At 47.4% G+C, this 21,481-nt stretch overlaps 1 protein-coding gene and 2 non-coding genes across 3 annotated transcripts; all 3 read right to left on the bottom strand.

Moving 5' to 3' along the window:
* Nucleotides 1–13,036: 13,036 nt before the first annotated feature.
* Nucleotides 13,037–17,457, bottom strand: RPSA (ribosomal protein SA). The gene is made up of 7 exons (XM_069810683.1): nucleotides 17,342–17,457; nucleotides 16,904–17,071; nucleotides 16,260–16,378; nucleotides 14,716–14,961; nucleotides 13,692–13,820; nucleotides 13,282–13,450; nucleotides 13,037–13,182 (listed from the first exon to the last, which is right to left on the bottom strand). Exons 2-7 carry the CDS (start codon nucleotides 17,034–17,036, stop codon nucleotides 13,088–13,090), a joined length of 891 nt encoding a protein of 296 aa, XP_069666784.1. The 5' UTR covers nucleotides 17,037–17,071; nucleotides 17,342–17,457; the 3' UTR covers nucleotides 13,037–13,087.
* On the bottom strand, nucleotides 14,387–14,545 carry LOC138684539 (small nucleolar RNA SNORA62/SNORA6 family). Its single transcript, XR_011323801.1, has one exon. It is a non-coding gene; the product is annotated as a small nucleolar RNA SNORA62/SNORA6 family (small nucleolar RNA).
* LOC138684531 (small nucleolar RNA SNORA62/SNORA6 family) lies at nucleotides 15,473–15,632 on the bottom strand. Its single transcript, XR_011323793.1, has one exon. It is a non-coding gene; the product is annotated as a small nucleolar RNA SNORA62/SNORA6 family (small nucleolar RNA).
* Nucleotides 17,458–21,481: the final 4,024 nt, after the last annotated feature.

The following is a 21,481-nucleotide window of genomic DNA, read 5'->3' as shown; positions in this document are numbered from 1 at the left end:
CAAAGTCGGTTTGGCTGTTCCCAGGCACGCTGCGATGGTCAGGGTTGCTCATTCTCCCAGGAAGCCTCCATGTGGGAAGATGCTCATCAGATTTATTTCCTGGTCTTCAAAGGACATTTCTCTGAACTGGGTCTCACAGATAAGGCTTTGCCTTGCCTCTTTGCTGTGAGAATAGCTGGTGCAACATGTCTCTCCTGCCACCTCTGTCCACAGAGATACCCAGTCATTGAACTGGAGAAAAGCCAGACAAGAAGAGGCCTTCTTCAGGAGACAGAAGCTGTTGTCCCCCATCCTTCTCTCCAGGTGTCTGTAGAAAACATTGATCAGAAAGTGCTGGGGGAAGGTGCTGCCAGCCTGTTAATCCAGAAGGATTTCGCAGAAACATCACAGTGCCCTGATTTCAGCCCAGCGAGCCTGTCTTGCAGACTCTGGTATCTTAGGGAATGGTTGCATAAGGAGGAACAGGATTTCCCTTCTCTTCTCACATTAAAGCACGATTTGGAAAGGGGAGATGTGGCTTTAGATCTCACTCACATCTGCTAGAAAACAGGGGCTGGAAACATACGTTTGTGTATGTGTGTGTACATGTGGAAGAAAAGTAGAGAATATTTATTTACTTGCACAAGGAATAGAAGGGCAATAAGAAACTTCATGAAGAAGCTGTAGAGAACTCCAGACAGGTTTTGAAAACCTGAGAAGCAGAAGCAGACTTAGACCAGCTGAGTAACTATTCCAGGATTTGAATGCTCTCTGAATCAGGCCCTCCCCTGAGACCTGCAATAATACTGAGCATTACAAAGCACTTTGCTGTCTCTGGAGCACCCAACTGCTCATTAGCTAATTAATCTTTCAAGGCTTGCTCGTCTCTAATTATAATACATTAGGTTCACACATTGATCGACATCTTTTGCAAGCTCAGAGACTTCAGGATACAAGGGTGACAGTATCAGCTAGACAACAATTTCTGCAGAACGGTGGCAACTCTCTTCCCCGACTCCAATTAAGTCCTCTGTTAGAGCACAACAGTTGTGAAGAGTGTAACAATGCCAACGCTCAGTCGTCATGTTGACCAAAATGATTATTTGGCTGAATTTTGAGCCTATTTACCAGTTACTTGCATGCAACTGGAGGTTAAGCTCCACAAACTCATTGGAGTATTCATTAGTGTTTGGTTTCATCCCTATTTTTCTATTGTTGGGAACAGCAGCAGGTACTTGTCTGAGAATTTAGCATAGATTTCCTCCCCATCTCCTCTCCTGACATTTGTTGAAAGATTATATCCATTCCAAGCTTCCTCTGGGGCTCAGGCTAACTTCAAGGGGAAAGGGAAAAAAAAGCAAAAAAACTGAGTGGTGTGTAGTGGGAGCCTCCTAGTAACATCTCACACAGCACAGAGTTTGCATTCATGTATGACTAGAAAAGCCCTCTGCATTGCAAATTTTTCACATCTTCTATTGCCAGTAGCTCAAATGCTTCATCCAAACGGTTTTGGTAAAAAACAAGGAAATATCTAAGCTTAATACTTTTATTATTCTTCTCACTGAAGGCTTGTTTTTAAACAGGCAGCTCTCGTGGGCATCAGTCTTTAGTTCACATGGCCAGACAGAGCATGGCAAGACTGAGCATCTGCTCAGCATTACTGATGAACAGGAATCTCAAAATAAAAAATAAAATTTAAAAGGGCAATTTTGCAAAACACATGTGACTAAATATGAGCTGTGAAAGGAATGCCAACATGCACAATTCTCTTAGTGTTGAAAATGCCATTCAGCCATTTCTTTCATACTGTACTTGGTCATGGTATGAGACAAACTGGATTCTGTAGTCACAATGAACAGAAAATAGTAGATGCCACTAAACATGTTTGCTCATAAAGTCAGAAAAGTGGTCCAAATATCTCACATGCATGCAAAGAATACACTGATTTTGCATTCAGTACCATAATACTGGGGCCTTGGCTTCTCCAAAGCAGAAAAATCAGCTTTTCATTCCAGAAAGAGAGTAAGTTCCTTCCAAAAGAGAACTTTGAAACATCCAAGCGTGCATTTTCAGGTAGCTTATATGAAGCTTTCCAAGGAGAGAAAGGGGAACAAGTATTGCATGCCACCACCACTGACAGTATTTTCTTCTGATAGCCTCACTTACTCCAAACAAGCAGTCAAGATCATCTTGTTGATCCCTCTTTCATCCTCTGCTTCTATAGCTGACCCTGCACTAAGATGAAGACACCTATCACACATTTTGAACTTCCACAGCCACAGGATTGTCACCTTGCTTGAAACTCTGAGCTACAGAGGTCTTGTGTGTAATCTGCTTCCCTTCTTCTTCAGGATCTTCACTGTCTTCCATTGCACAGCACTGCTTATGGCAGGGGGAGAAGGGTTTCCTCATACCAGCTAACATAACCAGAATTTTGGGGAAAGATTTTTGGTTTCTTTCAAAAGGGGGGATGTCATCTGCATATCTAAGCTAAAGGAACCTCTGAACTACAAAGAGGCTCCACACACTGCAAGGGCCATTGTAGGGACAGGGGCCACAAGCTGCACTGGCTCCTGCACCTGCTGAGACCTACCCTGAGAAACCTTCACCACCAAATCCAGGCGAGGAAGACAACCAATGACCATTTCCCCATTCCAAGAGAAAATTCCTGGTGATGGAGACGGGTATTTTTGCAGCTTATCCCACCCCAGGAGGCACATTGCTCAGCATGCCTGGCCAGACAGGGGCTCTACCAGTGCCAGGAGGACCACAGTGGCTTCCACACTGGTGAAGATGCACTAAGACTCAATCTAATGTCCTGTGGGCCCCTGACTTGACCCTGGCAGGCCATGGGTGCAGCAGGTCACCCACCTCTCTGCAACCGTATATCAGGTGCTTTTGCTGCACAGGGACCTTTGAAGCCTGACCCCACTGCATCGCTAAACCACATCTCCTCAAAGCAGCAATGCCCTGACAAAAAAAAAAAATAAATAAAAAAAATGAAGTGCTCACCAAAAGAGTTTAGAGTGATCCCCCCATTTTGATTCATGCTGCATGCAATGTTATCAGCTCTCCAGTCTGACAGCCATGGGGATTTTTTTTCTCTCCGTCATGCTTTTCTTGCCACTTCCCTAAGCCCTGAGGCAGCAGCTTGTCCTTTGGCAGGTGGCAGCCCGGTTTCATCTGCAGCCAAGGCTTTATCACTCACAAATGCTCAGTTTTTCCCCAGGGAAAAAGGCAACTCTGGAAACTGAAGATTTCTAGGTCCCAGCCCATGTCTCACACAACATAGTCGTCATTGCTGAATCAGAATTCAGCATCATGTTTTAAATGGACCATACCAATGTAACGCTATGCTGTGGCAGGCTGACACAGGGAGACTTGACTTTGCTGCAATCATTCATTTCCAATCACAGGGCCCAGCTTCCTGGGTCCCCTTCAATTCAGCCCTCTATAGACAGGCAAAACCAGTGGGGAACATTGTCTCAATCTTAAATTGGTACCACGTGGTGCTACCCAGGAATACCCACTTCCTCGATGCGCTCAGCAAACAGAGGCCACTAAGCTCCCAGACAGTCTGAGTATGCGTGTATCTACACAGGCATCGAGATAAAGACAAGAGGCTTCTAAAACATTTCAGAATTTATATTATTTTCTGCACCACTCCTTCGTGATTGATGGCAAAACTGGAAAGCGCTGAGGCAAGGGGATGCGCTTGCAGCTGGTGTGCCAAGCATCTTCCCATGGCAGCACACAGGTGGAGGGAGGAGAGGCCACAGCCACCCAGGGACAGATGGACAGACAGATGCCATTTTCCAGCGGGCAAAAGCTTTGTGTGTATCAGCATCAAGCCCCTGTGAAAAGGCCAGACAGGCAAAAGCCACCCAAAGGTGGCAGAGCAGCCAAGGGGAGGAGAGAGGCAACCACAGAGGGTCCCTCCCACCTCCTGGGGACCAGACCGGGCAGGAGAGGACCGGCTGGACACAAGAGCCCCCAGGCTGAGCCCAGCTGTGCTCCCCAGAGGCTCATGCCCAAGGGAACCAGAGCAGGATTTAGCATCATTTAACCCAGCTCACAGAGCTGGGAAATCAGGACGGTTTGGCCCCAGGTGTAGCAAGCAGATGGGTTAGAAATTCAGCAGCCCTGCACCCCCCTTGGGGCCAGCATGGGGGTGAGGCCATACTGCACCCACTGCTGCTGCATACAAGCAATGAAAAAGTTTTGCAAGGAAACAGCTGCAGGATATTAAAGCAGGAACAGAGGCGAGGAGAGCTTCTCTGGTGGGAACTGAGCAATGCCTGCAGAAGCTGCCAACGCCATCTCTCTCTCCAGGCAATGTGGGAGGGAGAAAAAATAACTTCAGCTCAGTTGAAGATAAAATAAAAACAGCCATAGCGGCATAGCACTGTTACCTGAACCACTCAAGCATGAGCAAAGCATCACAGTGATCAAGTGTGCAGATCCGGTTAGTAGTAGGTGGAACATTATTAAAAATGAGTTAGTAACCCCATTTTACTGGGGAACAGCAGCTGCAGAAACATCCCAAGCAGCTGTGTCCTCCCCCTTTCTCCATTCTCCCTCCCTCAAAGCAAAGCTGTTTAGGGGAACCAAAGTTTCTTCTGCAAAAGGCTGCAGATCCAAACCTTCCTCTAATTAAGAAAGATTTCACACATATGGGACTTTTGGGGGTTTTTTGATAGCAGCAGCAGTAAATAATTCAGTGCCTAAGCAGATGTTTAGAATCTTCAAAATATGAAGGCTATTATCAGATTTATTTAAATCAGGTACCAGGAGGGCTCAGGGCCAGGTAGAGAGAAAAAAAAGACAAAACCAAACACATATGCCTTCTTCGTTAGCTGGAGCATTTTGCTATGGTAGCTTGGGCAGAGCAGTACAAACACTGCCCGGACACAAAGCGGAGCTTCTCTGCCATCACTGCAGCACCCCTGCAGCTTGCAGGTCCATCAGCAGCTGTTGGGGCAGGGAAACAGCCCCAAGGTCAGGTGGTTTTGCAGAGCTTCCCAGCAAACCGAGCTTCTGCTCCCTAGGAAGCCCAGCACTTTTTGGAGGAGAAGGCTGCAGAAGCATTTCAACAATGCTTATGCCAATATAACTAATAAGCCACTGGCAGGCTTTCCCTTACAAGCAGCTGCAGCTCAGCCTAGGAAACTCTCCGCAGCTCCTGCTCAACTTTCCACGTCTGCCATCGTCCCCGCATGGGAGAGGGTTGTGCCACAGCAGCAGAGAGCCAGCAGTGGAGAAACCTCTGCCTTTGCACTGCCCTGAGCATTGACCCGTGGACAGAGCTGGTCCCCTCGTGCAGAAGCAGTGGAAATCTGCTGTAACCCATCTCCAGAGAAAGCCCAATGTCAGGCACATGCCCTTTCAGCGACCTATGTCCCCCCCCAACACCAGTAACATGGAGGGTAAGTAGCTTTAGAGACCTTTTGCTGGCTCTGAAGAGCTAATCTAGTTGTCCTGGAACAGAACAAGTCACCACCTGAGTATGCAATGCTACCACAGTGCCACCAAAGACAAAGCCAAGTAGTAGATCTGAACTGGTTATCCACCAAACAGCCAAAATCATCACTTCATCAGGGATAAAGCAGACGTATATTCTGCTCACAGCACTCCTCCAACCGAAGTCCAGGAGAAGAAACAAATATCCATCTAAAAGTACTGGGGAATTGTATGTAGCTGGAATAGGGGGTTTGGGGTTGGACTTTGGCCAGGACAGCATGCAAAGCCCACATCTCTTCATTGCCACTCCAATAAACACAGCAAGACCTCATGGGCATAACCTGATCTTCCTCCTTCCAACCTATCCCACAGCTACTGTGCCCTCCAGCACAGCCCCAGCTCTCTCTCACCCACCACCAAATCACACGTCTCCCAGCCAAGAACACATCCCAACCCAGGGCCGATTCAACCCCTCTTAGTCACGGTTCATTTACTAATCGCATTTCAGATTGTTATCCTCCCCTTGTGAAGGGGAGCCAGTGCCAATGCACTGGCAGCCACAAGCAGACAGCACAGTGCCCCTTTCCATGTCCCGGCCTCGCGTTTGTAGGGAATAATAAGGGATGCAAGGCAGAGCTTCTGAAAGTAACATTGGTTTAAACCTATTTGCAAGGCTATTGCTCCACCTGGCCACGGGTGAGAAGGGAGCCTCAGGGTGGTTTTGGGGACAGCACTGTTCCTTGGTCAGTCAAGGCACTGGCCTGAAGTTCAGAGTGCCTATTGCCAGGGAGCACCTAAATGGGTCCACAAACACCAACATGGTGGGAGAGCTCTCCTCAACCCACAGTAACCACTTAGCCCAAACCTATCCCATGAGAAATGCACCCTGCCAACACCAGAGAGGTGGGACATGGGGGCTCTGAAGCACCAAGACGCATCCTAGGCAGCCTCCATTAAACCTCATCTAACCAGGATGACATACCAAGTGCACACTTGCCATCGGAGCCCCTGTGATACCAGCAACACGTTGCTCGAGCAGCTACCACAACTGCTAAGCTCACCCCAGCCTCAGCAAGGAAAGGCTGCTCTGCACCTGGGCCCCATGCTGTTCCCCTCTGGCTTACATCTCCTCGCAGGAGACACTCATTATTCTCCTCTGTGTTTTGTGTTGCAGTTCTCTTATTAGCGGAAGAGCCCCAGGAGTCACTGATCACAAAGCCACAGTCCCAGAAGACAGCAAAGCCCTTACAGCAGCCCTCACGCCCCAGGACGTGCACGGGGTCACACGTGCACACTGAGCCTTTCCCCAGCTGCAGCCAGCTGAGAGATGCTCTGTTCTAACACAGGTGCCTACCAAATGGACACTAGAAGGGAAGGTCAATCCACTGCTCTTGTAATGGTAGAAGAGCAGCCTCCCAAGACTTAAAATAAAAAAGTGCAAATACTTGACACTTACCTCAACAGAGCAACCTCCATCTCCCAGATCCCAGGGGGGAGCAGAGCCATCACAGACCAACCTGCCACCGCAAAAGAACAGCTCCACAGAACGCTCATCTTACCTGGGCACCACACAGGGTTGATAACTTGTGGCGTTGGTAACTGGCAGCATTTTATATCACAAGTCTCAGATTTCACATTTTAATGAAGTTCCTGCTTCTATATTCAAGGTACAGTTCAAGAAATCCTAGTTCTCATTTTGAAACAAAACCACAAACAGTTTTCATAGAAGGAAAATAAAACAAGCTGCAGGAGCAGCCTAGAAGCCAAGGAGGAATCCAAGCCACACTTAGGCAAACCAAATTAAGACTTAAAATTAATCTCAAAACTTTTCAAAGGGTTGAACCCTTGAAATCAGAAAACCTAGTTACTAGACTCAGCCCTCCTGAAGGAGCTGACAAAGAACTACTAGCTGCTTGCAGTATTTAGACAAAGTAGGTTTACCTCACAAAGCCAAGAAGAAAGGCCAACAGCATACTTGCTCCTACCCCACACCAGTCCTTTTAAGCCAAGGGGAGGAGACCCTCGTGCCCATGGCACCTGGGGCTCGTAAAACCTCACCCAGGCCATGTGGCTTAAAGGAGCCTCCAGAAAAGATGCTGTGGAGAGGGAAGTGGTGGTGGCCTTTTTAAAATTTATTTAATCTTATCAAATTAGAGCCTCTAACAGCAAAATAACAAGTGAAGGGAAATGGTATATGCTCTGATTCCCTCTCTACATGCACTGCTTAATTTTTCCCTATTTAAGCAAAGCCAACAGGTGCAGTGAATTGTGTACCTGTGAGCTTTGAGAGAAGACAAGTCACTTTAGAAATGCTGGAAGCAATAAGCCAAGCAGGATGGATGAGCTAGAAAGTTTCCAAGGCATCATCAACTAGGAGTACTGTGTTTCTCTGCACTGGAAGTCAACAGTATCCCACACTTGCTCCCTTAGGGAAATTAAAAGCAAGATCAAGGTTTGCAGCTGAGCAAACAAGCAAGATCAAGGTTTGCAGCTGAGGCAATAAGTTTAACACTTGGACACACATAGAATAGTAGGGTTGGTTTTTTTCACAAAAAGTGTATCATGATCCCTGTGAGAGGGCACCGTCCTGCTACAGGGAAGTCAAAAAGCCAGGCGAGAGGCAGGGCAAGCGCTGGCTGGACCAGCTCTGCTCTGACTACAAGAGATGGAGGCTGGCACTGAAGGCACTTCACTACTCCCCATAGCCAGGGGATGTGCAATGGTACTAAGTCTCTCCTACAGCACTGAATAGCAGCTGGGATATTCTGGAGGAGCAGGCAATCTCTTTCACCACAGGGAGTCACCCCAAAAGGCCCAGGTGTGCTTACAAAGCAGCTTCTGACCATCCTTCCCTCGCCCCGTGCCCGCTCTTGTCCAGTTCTCCAGCCTCGCTGCCAGCAGCAGCCAAAACAAATCAGGAATAACAGCCCCATCTGCCGGGGTCTTGGAAATGATCCGCACCCTCTCATTTTGCAGCTGTGCAACCCACCACCATCATCCTCCTGACACCTGCCAGGTGGGAACGATGCTCAGGTGTTTGCCTGCCCCCAGAAAGCCACTTTTGTTAACGTGCCTGCACCTGAGAGCAGCGAAAATCTTGGTATGGTTGTCCTGACCTAGTTCAGACCCAAAAGGCAAATACCCAGACCATCTCCTTCACTCTCAACATCCCCTCAGCTCTCCAGAGGTGAGGTGGCAAACAGCATCTGGGACCAGAACCAGCTCCTTGTGCAACACTAACAAATTCAGCATTACAGGTGAGAAACAAAGCTTCACAGCAGCTTTCCAGGCTGTATGGCCGCACCCCGACATTTCCAGCCACAGCGTAGAAATTGAGCAGTGCTGGTGTGCCTGGTTACGACAAAAGCTTGTCCCAGTCTGTGACATGATTGTCCTCTTGACAGACCGGCTGTTTTGCAACATGCCACGGTTCTTCCCATGCCAAGCTCCCTGCTTTGCATAACCCTAAATCTAAACCTAACCCACATATATGGTGGGTAGGTGTATAGTCCCTCTGAGCACCTGAAATGTTTTTTATTTCAGTCCTCAACATCCAACCCTGGCTCATACAATATCACTTGTTCCCTCCTCTTCCGAGCTGCCTGCTGTTAAAATCCAAAGCCCTGCACTAAGGGTGGTGGGCACACGACATCGCTGAAAGGCAGTCTGTGCTAGATGCAGAGGTTCTGCCCAAGAGTCACTGGCAAGACTGTACCAAAATGAAGAGTTAGCTGCACAACTCAACCCAAGGAACCCTTCTGAGTGTAGTGCAATGCTATTTACAATGAACACGAAGATTTTGTACCAAAGCAGGTTTCTCTGGCCTTCAAAGCAGGGTTAGGATGCCATCATTTCAAAGGATGCATCCCATGTCCTTTAGAGGATTTATTTTATTCAAACACTTGAACAGTACTAGTAAAAACAGTCTTGCAGCCAGTGAAACAAACACTGACAGAAATATTTAGGACTTTGGCACATGAGAGACACACCAGTCAAACTCAGGCTTTATAAACACTTTATAAACTGAGGTTTTAAGCAACAGCTCGGAAAAGATATGTTATTTCAACTACAGAGATAAATACCTTCATTATGTAGTTTTATTCATCACTGAATGAATAAAGGAATTAGGTATAAATAAAAATGACATGCTTTCAAAGTTGGACAGTAGAAAAATGGCAGCGAGTATTCTTAAAAATACAAGTATTAAAAGAGCAAATAAAAACAGCTTCAGAAATCGTTGTCCCAGGAAACAAGAAATTCAGAAAAACGTTGCTGTGGATGAGACTGTACACAGCAAGATCATGCACAAGGTATGCACCCCAGCCTGTCTCTCTGCGGGGCTGATAATCGAGGATCTTCTTCATTCCCTTTGCTACATACAGCTGTAAGGCACTGTTCTACCTTTACCTGCCATACAGACTCGATGTAGATGAGGTTCTCGCAAACTCAGAGCCTTTGTGGTTTTCACAAACTCCAGGCTGCAAGGGCTAGGAGCTGGTAGTGCCAAGCATTGGCTAGAGGAAAGGAATTTTGCCTGAAATGCTGGCCAATGTCTCTTTGGAAGCTGCAGGGCAGTGGGAAGATGCCACAGCAACTCCTTGGTCCTACAGTGGTAATGAGGCAAATCTGAAATGTTTTTCTTCCTCTGCTAGGATGCACATATTCAAGATGACAGGGTTCATCTGTCCTGAGAAGGTTCAAGTTACACAGCTTTGAAGAGTGTCAAGTTCATGACAACTGCGGATTTACCATGTGCTTTACTCTGTCTAAAGTCTATCTGCACCAGGATGCTATTAACCCAAGAAAGAAAAAAAAAAAAATTTAAAATGACAATATCCACTCCAAGTGCACATTGGCACTCCTGGGTGGGGAGGAAGCCTCCTAAGAGAAGCAGTGAGGTGAATTCATCAACCATACACAACTCGCTTTCCTCTGCATGCTTACTTATATATTGCACACCAATTCTAGTAAACAGGCTTCCAATGAGTATACCATACTCCTAAAAGACAGCATCAATCATCCTACAATGATTTCCACTGTTTCACAAAGCAAAACAGCCTACAGATGGGACAAGTGGAACATTTTTGCAGCCTTGATTTAAGTAAACAGAGCTGTGCCTCTTCAACAGCACATAAAGCCCTTTGCTTCCTGTAAAAGAAAAGCCTTGATGTAATCCTACAACAATACTTGGATACTCAAAATATCATGTGATTTTATGGGCAAAGAAATGACTGGAGAGGAAAAGGAACATCTGTGAATGAGGGCACATATATTAGGGAGGGAATTAGAAAGCACATGTGTATATGAGATTCATGGATCACATAGTAGCATATTGGCAAGGACTCTTCAACAGCTCATTTCTCGAGAGGGGTTCTGTGATGCTCAGCAACACCAGCTAGCTCCTGTTGCGACCAAATGGTGGAAGAGAAAGTCTATCCTAAGCAGCATATCTAGCCCAGTTCAACCAACGCAAACCAAATACAAAGAGAAGGTCGTGGAGAAAGGGAACTCCGCCAGACCCTCAAGAGAAAGAAATTGTTTTCGCTTCATGGAAATCTCAGCCAAAGCCATCTTGGGTCAGATCACATCAATCCAGAAGAACATGGTTACAAGTTCTCTCCTGTCCTTTTTCAACATCAACACTGCATTTGCCAGAAAATACTACAATAATAAAAAAAACACTGTCTCCAAGATTTGCTCCTAGCTCCTCTTCCTATCCCGCCGCACTGCCTCAATAGATCGTATCCACCAGGTATTTGCCACAGGGGAAGCTCTGGCAGATGAAAGATCTCCTGCCATGTCTCTGCCCCTGCCTCCACCCCCTGTGCTGAGACCACTCCTCCCCTGTGCTCCCAGCATGCTGAGGAATGTAGCCTTCCTGTACCGTGCCCTCTGCTGCTGCAGCCAAGGCTGCCTCCTTTTCTAAAGGGCTGCTATTCATCCCCTCTGCAGAGCTCCATTCAAACAAGCTCTCCTGCCCCACCCCAGTTACCCCAAGAAGGTAATTCTGAATCCACATGCAGAGATCTGTCTCCTGACCCTCTCTTCCCAGATTGTGTGGATCCACCTCTCACTGGCAGTCCTTGGTCCTAATAAAGACACTTATCATAAAAGTTGAAGTGATACTTTAGGAAATCCTTAGATGAAAACAAGCACATTCCAGTAATGCGTCAGAAATATTTCAGTATCAAGTACATCAGATGCAGCTATCACGGATTTAAAACAGCACCATCACCCACACAGGAGCTGTCTGATGACTGGTATATTCTCATTAACTGGAACATGTTCGCATGAAGGAGGTTACAAAACAAGATGAAGAAAAGGGACAACAGTGAAACAGTAATAGCAATGATCCAAAGTACAGAGAGGTAAGCCTATGCTCAGAGTTTGAAAACTTTTAATGTGGAAGGGTGAAAAGAAAGACCAGGGCAACAAGTTATTTGGGGCAATCTCAGAACTGGGGAGTCAGTCAACAGCTGCTGCACAGACTGTCCCCTATCCAGCTACAGCACGCACCCAGAGTCCCAAAGCGAAGAGGTTCTCACCCCATCCTGACATGTGGTGACAGACCTCAGGTGGCAGGAAGAAGCCTCCCGCTGCTGGGTGCTGCGAAGTAGAGAACTCGAAGATGTGCCAGGAACACACATCGGAAGAACACAGCACACAGAACAGGAAAGGCCCTTTTGGGGCCAAAGAGTAAAGTGGTCACATGCCTCAGCTAAAAGCTGTTAGTAGTTAACAAAATCTTTAGTTGCCTTGCATCTAATAGGTGAAGACAACAGGAAAAAAGATCACCTTCCTTTGGACAGATACTGTGCAATAATGTACATAGCTTGCTTTAGGTTTCTGACTACTAATATGCACTATATTACAGTAAAAGCAAACGAGCACATGTGCTAAGGGAAAACATTCTTTACAGCTTGGTTGGCATGGCTGAAGGTAGAAAAAGGAGAATGCTGAGACCATAGCAATATGAAAAAAGGGATCCAACCTGAACACATCTCCACCTCCAACGAACAAAACCACCGTTCCTCTTGGTGGTCCACCTCCCATTATTGCTATTAATCACAGAAATACAACCCTCAAAATAGTTAAAGCAGATGAATTAATGTTTGGTTTCTCCCCCGAGGATTACTGTGGTATTTTTGAGGAAGGAATCAGTAACACTGATGCTAGAACTGGTGTTTCACCAGGGGAGCAGCTCCCACTCAAGGGCTCTCCTCCGCACACCGTGGGGCCAGGCCGCCACCCGCACCCACCCACCAGACCCCAGCTCGCCCTGCAAACTGGTGAAACCCCACACAGGGAGTGGCAGGAAAACCAGCCCTGCCCTGCACGTCACCTGGTGACATCTTCCCTCCCCTCCATCACCGTCCTCCCGCTGACCAACAGCAAGCTGCTGCAAGGGAAGGTGGGAAATAGGAAGGCCCTCCCAGGGCAGGAGGGCAGCCCAGTGCCAGAGCCCACACCCCCAACTCCACCAAACAGGGGGCAAAGAGTAGTTTACAGACCCTCCCACCCTCACCCAAGGACTGCTCCCCACGCTACCCACATATTTCACCTGCCAGCAAGGTTAAAAAAGCAGTACCGGGCACACTGTGTACTAAACCAGTCTTTATTTCTCTCGCGGTATATGGCGGGACTGAAGTTAAGACCACTCCGTGGCAGTGCCAACCCACTCAGTAGCCTGGGCGGTGGGAGCTGCTGACCAGTCCTCAGTGGCAGGCTGGGCACTCCAGTCCTCTGCAATTAACAAAGACAAGAACACTTAGTGCACCCCAGCCCTTCCCACCCACTACACCAAACACCCCAACTTCCCACAGACACCCCCCCTACACTGACCTGTGGGGAACTGCTGGATGGGCACGGACGGGACCTGCACTCCCTCAGACCAATCTGCAACCTCAGGCTGAGGAGGAGCAGTGAATTCAGGAGCTGGGGCCGTCCATTCAGTCTGGAACTCCTCCTTCGTAACTGCTTTCTCAGCAGCAGCCTGCTCTTCCTTTTCAATCTGCAACGGAAGAGCGTAGCCTAAGTCTTCCAGAAACGCCTCACCACCCCTACCATCACCTACCAGACAACAGGCACCAACTGACAACAGGCAATACAATTAACCAACCACCACCTTTAAGTGTGAAGTGCAATTATTGTATCAGCAAAAGCTGTCCTCAACAGCAGGCACACAGGACCAAGGGGCAGGAGCACAAGCAAGACATCCCACAGAGGCACACTTCCTGCCACCAGTCTCCTACCTCCTCGGGATCCCTGTAGAAGTATAAGTCAGGCATGACTTCCCATGGGTGCTCCCGGGAGATGGTGCCACGCATGCGCAGGACCTCTCGAGCCAGCATCCACCACATCAGACCCACTGAGTGGGCTCCCTGGAATAGAGGAAAGTACTTAACACTTGCTGTAAAGCTAAACGTTTGAAAACACCTTTTTTCTTTGAAAGCTCAGACTTATTTGCACCCAATCCAAGATTCTGGTTTGGCAAGAGAAAGGTATTACTTGCTAATGCCCAGACTTATGTACTTGGACTCAGTAAAGCGCTACTTTTTGAGTTCCAGTGACGTTTTCAGGTCTCTGCAGAAATCGCAGCGTGCTTCAATCACCAGCATCTCAATTTGCTGTATACAGCATACCCTGAAGGAATTATCCTGCCATGGAGTTTCACACTGTTCGCTACCCCACATGAATCTTGTCCAAAAGACAGGAGCTATGCTCACCACATCAGCTAGAATGAAGAAATAGAAAACTTGACCAAATGAGCAAATCTTACACACATGCTCAGATTTGGCTTCCGTTAGCTTTGGGAAATGACATCTGGATAGAGATCAAAGAGAAGTTTCCCATCTTCCTAGACTTTACCTTTCAGGTTGTTTCTGGCAAGCTAATGTTTCAGAGCAGTTTCTTCATCAGTGCACTTTATCTTTCATTCACATCCATAAACTGTGGCAAGAATGACTATCAAACTCCACTCATTGGGCCACAAAGACCCTCATGGCGTCAGCGAAAAATCCTGCCAGGTTACTATAGCACACGTCCTACACTTGAGAGGTCCTTGGCCAGAAACTGGCCTCAGCTCCAAGCTCCAACTGTGTGCAGTTCATCTCCTCCTCCCCACCTGCCTGCTAGCTTACAAGAGGCCTTAATTAGCTCGTCATGCTGGGAGATGTGTGAGATACAAGCCAATCCTACCCTGCAGAAAGCATCCATCTTGCAACCCAGGGCACACTCTGGAGGAAGGAGCTTTGAATGCTACAACAAAGCCGTTACCTTATTGTTGCAGGGAATAGCAATATCCACATAGCGCAGCGGGGAGTCGGTGTTGCACAGCGCAATGGTGGGGATGTTGACATAAGATGCCTCTGTCAGCGGCTGATGATCAGCCCGGGGGTCCGTAACAACCAGGAGTCGTGGCTCACGGAAAGCCGCTTGGATCTGATTTGTGAAGGTACCAGGGGTGAAACGTCCAGCAATAGGAGTAGCCCCAGTGGCAGCAGCAAACTTCAGAACAGCACGCTGCAAAATGGACCACAGCAAATGTGAAGGAGGAAAACTGCATTTCAGCCAAATCACCCATGTATGCTGTCAGTGAACACACATGAAATTTAATCGAACTATTTGTTTCAATTTCTGTGAAATCAGGACTCGCCACCAGCTCTGTGCTCAGAATAAGACAAAATAAAAATGTTTCTGAAAATAGCTACACCAACACCACAAGTTAGAAGGACCATCTCCACCAACAAAGCAGTAAGGATACAGAAAAAAACCCTCTTTTTTCCTGAAGTTATTGGCAAGCTCTACTCCAAAGTCTCGTAATCAAATCATGAAAGGGGTGATAAAACAAGAAGTTTATGAAAAAACCAAAGGCAATTTTCTTCCATGATTTCTACATCCTTTCATTATCCAGTAACATAACTTCAGCAACTACAGGAAAAGATCAGCAGTAAATACACACAAACTGTAGCTGCGTCCATTAAAGTTGCAGTTGGCAGTTCTTACTCACTTGCAACAACTTTCAACTCCTCAGGCATGTGGCAGGGCCTACTATCAAACTCCAATCATAGAGGGAGCTCCTCTCCTGGCGTTAGCGAAAACCCTGCCATCCAGTTTGCTGTAGCACACTTCCGACACTTGAGAGCTCATTGGCCAGGAACTGACCTCAGCATCAAGCTTTAATAGTGTGCAGGTCAAGTCCATACAAGCCTAACCTCTTCCTTTGTAAATACACCCCATGTCATTCACAATCTCCCTTAACATTTGTGGCACCACCTGCATTAGTCCAAAGAAACTCAAGCTCACAGATAAACTTCAGATTTTATTTAAAGGTTGTGTCTCCTCCTATGACAAGTTTTTTTGCTAAAAGTCTACAGACGAAATTAAAAATATACTAATTACTATACCTTGCTCAGTAACAGAGCAAATGATTTCTTTGAAAACTTTCGTATCAGGTGCTTACTGTCCCCAAAAAGCAGCACCAATGACTCACAGAATTATTGGGGGGGGGGGGGGGGCGGCCCACCAGAGGACTGACCACTAATATACCAGAAATCCAACAGGAAGTACCCAAAGAAGGATATGAAAGAAAACCAAGTTACCAAATTACTACCCTAGAACTACAGAAATGGGGAGTGGGTTTCAACTGATCTGCTCTAAGCTGCAGGTGCAACACAAGAAATGTGTCCAAAAAAGTGTTCCTGGAACCAAAATCCGTGTTACTCCCTTTTACAATCAAGCTGCCACTGGTAAGCAATGATGCATGGCACGAGAGTCCTGCTCCCAAGACTGCAGGCCTCATGACCAACGAATGTCCATACCTGTCCAGTATTTCTAGAAGAAATGACGCTCACATCAGCTGGGTTCTCAATGGCAACAATGGCACGGGCTGCCAGGAGCAGCTTCTCCCAGGTCCTCTTCAGATTGATGATGTAAATACCTATTGGTGACAAAAGGTGTTCAGAGCAACCAGCAAATACAAGACCCTAAAGGAGGACAGCACTCTTCTGCCCTTAAACTTGTCGCATGGCTGTGGTTAATCCAAAATTCTAGTTAGTGGAAACCTATTCCAAGAAAAATCCTCTTGTATGGTTTTAATGTAGCACACTTCCAGCACCTGTCAACATGAACCAGGGCATGGTATGAGCTTCAATCTTTTAACAGGGTGCAGCTCAGACTGAAGAACAATGCAAACAAGCAGCAGAAATCACTGAGACATTAAAACCATTTTGTTACTATAGCCAAGAACTAGCAGAAGTGCCCAAATCCAGCTGTGGTTGGTTTACCGAGTTCTGAAATGTGTAGTTTATTCTACTTCTCCGAGTAATACGATGGAGCAGTCTGCACCCTTCAGGCCATGCAGAAACCGCTAGAGAGCTCACGCATTAGCACTTTCCTGCCTTCCTCTGCCGTGCCCACAAAATCCCCACTGCTCATCCCAAGGCCACCCGCCCTACGGGTTTACCGTCGCTTTTCCTTTTGTAGATATACTGCTCCATCTGGAAGTCAAGGTTGGTGCCTCCCAGGTGGGTTCCGGCAGCGAGGAATTTGAGGACATCCTCCTCCTTCATCTGCAGGACATCCAGACCTCCGGACATTGTGGGGTTTCCCTTTGGAAGCGACGACAGGGAACCTGCAGGCACAAGCACCCGGTTCAGCCACGCTGGGACTCCCGCCTCCCCCCGCCCCACGAGGGCCCGGGCCCACGCGCACGCCAGCAGCCCCGGCCGCCATCTTGGCCGCGCCGGCCGCTTCCCCCCGCCCCGCCATCCGGCAGGCCTCGGCCTTCCCCGCGGCTGGGCCACGTCCGGCCGCCGGCACCACGGAGGGAGGGACGCGGAGGGACCCGCCGTTGGCTCCGCTGGGCGCAGGCACCCCCCCGCCGCCCCCGGCCCAGACTCACGCTGACAACGCCGTGTAGAGGTCCGGGCGGACGCGGAACGAAAGGGAAGGCCGCCTGCCCCTGACGTCTATATATAGCCTCGCCGGCCAATGGGGAGCGGCGGGAGGGGCGGGGCTCCGCCGGTTGCTAAGGAAGGAGGAGCCTGGCGACCGGGGGCTGGGATTTTGGCGGGAGCGCCTGAGAGCGGTGTCTCCTGGGGATCCCCACAGAGGGTTAAGGCCGGGCTTTTGAGCTTTTCCCGAGCCTTTCCCCGCCCCTGTTCCGAAATAAGTTTGTAAGGTGGCAGCGCGCTCTTCAGAGCGTGCCGTGGCTTGCTCTGTGAGCAAACTTCAGGCTTCTTTTGCGCCCTTGAAGTAAGATTTAACACTTCAGAATTCTGTTTTCCTGTTGAAAGCGAAATATACTCTCTCGTTTTCAGGGGTTGATGGTTATATGACGAAGTGTACCCAGCTTCTATCTGTTGCACCGTGTGGGAGAGCTTGTGCAGCCCGGCCTGCCCCTGTCTTCTAGAGAAATTGCAGTAAAAGTAGGTTAAGTTGGCACTGAACTTACATGTTCTGTTCTGCGGTGCACATTCATGTGGTAATTTCCCCCTTGGGGGATTTTTTTTCTTTGTTTGCTTTTCAGAATCAACACAAAGTGATCAGATTTAAGATGCTTCATCATCTCTGTCCTATTCAGGGAGCAGACACGGGCCTGAGAGTGGAGTTTCTTAGAAAAAAAGAAGTGACATTTACTTTGTTATGTTCGCTTTCATCCAGATCTGGATAAATTTCTGGACAGCGCAGACACAATTGCCAGTGTCTTCTCCAAGTAACAATTCATCTCCGTGTCTTTCTAATAAAGGTGCTCTTTTAGTTTTCTCTTATCTGTTTTAACCTAATATAACTACAGCGGTGTGATTGGGCATCGAACCTCCCAACAGCCCCTTTGCAATGACTGCACACCGAGTTGTTCTGGAGGAGATTATTTAAGTAGCAGGTTACAACATCATCTCACACATGTTCGTCGCTTCTTGTAAAATGAGACCTTGTCCTGTTTTGGTGAGGGGCCACTGTCAGCCACTTTCCATCATTCCCACAAAAATTCAGCCTGCAAGTTAGGAGCTGGCTCTCACACTGTTGCCCTTTTCTGTATGCTTGTTAGATGATCTTAATTAGCAAGATTGCCAGATCCGTTTTAGAATATTCTTTAGAGAATAATTTAGAGAATATTCTTTAGAGAGTAATTCACACATTTGCCACATGGCGGTGACAACGGTAGGTGAAACGAAACTCGGCAAACAGTTACGTGAGCTCTCAGCAAGAACATGAACTATTACACAGGTACCTAACAGATTATAGACTTTTGTTGCACTTTGGTAAGTGTGCTGTGGATAGTGAGAGCTGACCTGTTGGGGTTACGTACAACACGTATCTCCCAACAGGAGCACGATGTGAATATTAGCTTGGGGGAGGAAGAGGGGAGGTGGTGGTGGTGTTACCATGGTGTGTGCAATGGATTTAGTCTGGAGAGCTCTCCTGCATAATCAAAAACCAACCGTAGTAAGAGTGTATTTGAACATAACGATTGGAAGTTCAGTAATAAATATTGCAGTAAATACAATGTTATCAAAGGAGTGACAGTGGCAAGCATTCCAGGCTCCTCCGGAATCTCTAATACTTCACTTCTTGTTGTTAGAGTTTGGGCCCTTTCTGGCAGACCATGAGCTCCACAGCCCATGAGAGGGCTTGGAAGAGTCATGCTAAAACTTGACAGTAAAGTATTTCTAATTATTTTCTTAAGCAACCTGAAAGTTTGCTTTATTTTTTAACTGTGTGCTAAGACACTTTAAAATAAATCTCTGCCACTAATGAACATGTCCCTCAGGTAGAAGTGTATCTAATCATGTGTTTTAGACCATGTCTCTCCTGTCATTATTAACATTGAACTTTGTTACACAATTCTATGCAAAGCGTGGCAGACATTGTTTTTTAAAAGTTGGGTTAGATTCAAAATATTCCTTATCGAAAAGAAACTTCTTACAGTTTAGTCACCTCATCTGATTACAAAGATACTGAAGCTGATATTAAACATAAACAGCTTGAATGTGAAGGACAGAGATGTTCCTACTCCTTTTGTGCAAACTATTGTCAGTCACCAACAGCAATCAGTGAAACATGGATTTAGCGTGGAAGAACCCCTCGAGTGATAGACCCTGCCATTCTCATCACAGACTAGCCTACAGTTGTGGGGAACGGCACACAGGGGAACAGTTACTCAGTAACTCAGGTGGACAGGGCCATAGCTGGGGCTGGTTTTGACTCTTCAGTCAGTACCAGCAAGGCAGTGATGTTCTGGAGGAAGCCCTGCATAGGGTCTCCAGGATGGAGCCCAGAACGGATGAGGGCAGTCCCTGGGCGCAAGGAGCAGCCTTTCTCCGTAGCAAGCAAAACGGCACGTGGAAGCAAACCCACAGAAAGAGGCTCTCAGCCACTGGTCCTCCCGCAGCACAAAGGAGACTTGGGGCAGGCAGGTGGAGAGAAGCCTCATGGAGTTACTACCAGCCTTTGGGTGGTGCATTGAGAACCTCAGGCAGGTTGCTGGGGTGGTCACAAAGCCCCAGAAAGAGCATCTCCCTGACAGCCAGACCAGGCTGCAGGGGAGAGCAGCAGCCCTTGCCAGGAGAAGCCTCTGAGGAGGGGGCTGTAACAGGACCCTTCCAGTGGTGGGAAAGAGCCATGGGGCTGCAGCGGAGAGGTGTTCTCTGCTGCCAGAACAGATTCTGCGATGAACAGATTGAACTGTGCATCTTGAGAAAAGGCTCAGGCAGAAAGATGTTTGGGCAGTATCTTCCCCACCAAACGTGCCAGTGGGTGTCATCCAAGAGATGGCATGGCACCCCTGGAGCTGGACCCTCCAGAAGACAAAGAGGAACCCACGGAGATCAACCCACCTCCAGCAAAGCTGCACAACACCCTGCTTCTTTGTAAATTCCATCTTGGCTTGTTTCAAAGGTTTGTTATTATTTCTTTCATGTTTTGTGAAAACATACTTCGGCAAATCTATTTCTTTATTTCTAGTTCTACAAAGCTAGAATTGCCTAGCATCTGTTACAAAAGTTGTGGAGGTCTCGTTTTAACCGCATGCCGTTTTGTCATTTTTACTAAAACTCCTTAATGCATTATGATAAAATCTCCCAAAGCATTTCATAGTGATGAAATTGGAATTAAGAAACAGTGCAATGTGGAAAATCAGCTTGATACTTCAAAACCAGAAGTGATGCCAGAAGGGATAACCATATTGATGATCTCCACACTGGGTTTGTAAAAGTACACACAGATATATATATATATATGCATGTGTGTGAGTTGAGGAATACTTTCTGCTCAGTTCTGGTGTCAGTGATTATGCATGGCACATTAATACATGAAAAATAAAAAATAAAAGATCAAGCAAAGCATTTGCCTGTTTTTTAGGTGAAAGGGAGATCCATAATTCAATGTTTTATTACAAGGACAGTGTCTTTAAACTGTTCTTTTTCTATCTTTCCTACCCTCCACTACCCAAGACGGTCAGGGAGCTTGTCTGCTGTGGGAGCAGCTCAGAACACCTGGCATGTGAATCAAGAGTGAATGTTAGAACTTGTTGTGCTGCATGTTTGCCAAGCCTTTGAAGAACTGGTTTTACAAGGTCAGGTCGGAGGACTGCCTAGTGTGTGCCTGGGAAGATGTGGCTGAAGACAGTCACAAGTATGCGTGTGGAGTGTGTGTTTAAGTGTTCTGAGGACTGACAAACATCCCAGCTGAGCCAGATATGCGCTCCTGTTTTAGTAACACATAAATGTGCTGTAAGAGACAATGAAGAGGTCTTTTTGCCGTTGCTTCGGAACCATCTCGTTGTCATCCCGAGTGCCTCTTTCATCGCCGCATTTTTGGTGCCCGGTGTGAGGCTCCAGGAGACTGCAGAAAGCTCAGGGGAACTTTGCAGCGACCCGCAACCCGACGGGTGAGTAATTGTGGCCACAATTCCTTAAAAATCAGGAACAGTAGCGTCCGTTGAATGGAAAAGCTACAGGGTGGTGTAGAATAGCACAATGGGACAAGCTGTATCACAAGAGCATCGCTTATACGTAAAGGTTTTGCAACAAATAGTTTGTGC

Source organism: Haliaeetus albicilla, chromosome 2 (assembly GCF_947461875.1).
Source record: "Haliaeetus albicilla chromosome 2, bHalAlb1.1, whole genome shotgun sequence".
Classification (NCBI taxonomy): Eukaryota; Metazoa; Chordata; class Aves; order Accipitriformes; family Accipitridae; genus Haliaeetus; species Haliaeetus albicilla.
This window is presented reverse-complemented; position numbering and strand designations above follow the sequence as displayed.

Excerpts from the sequence above, each read along its gene's own strand:
- RPSA (XM_069810683.1), bottom strand. The coding sequence starts at position 17,036 with ATGTCCGGAGGTCTGGATGTCCTGCAGATGAAGGAGGAGGATGTCCTC. Across the intron at positions 16,379-16,903 it reads CTACAAAAGGAAAAGCGACG|GTATTTACATCATCAATCTG; the intron begins GTAAACCCGTAG and ends TGTCACCAATAG. Across the intron at positions 13,183-13,281 it reads CATCCAGCAGTTCCCCACAG|AGGACTGGAGTGCCCAGCCT; the intron begins GTCAGTGTAGGG and ends TGTTAATTGCAG.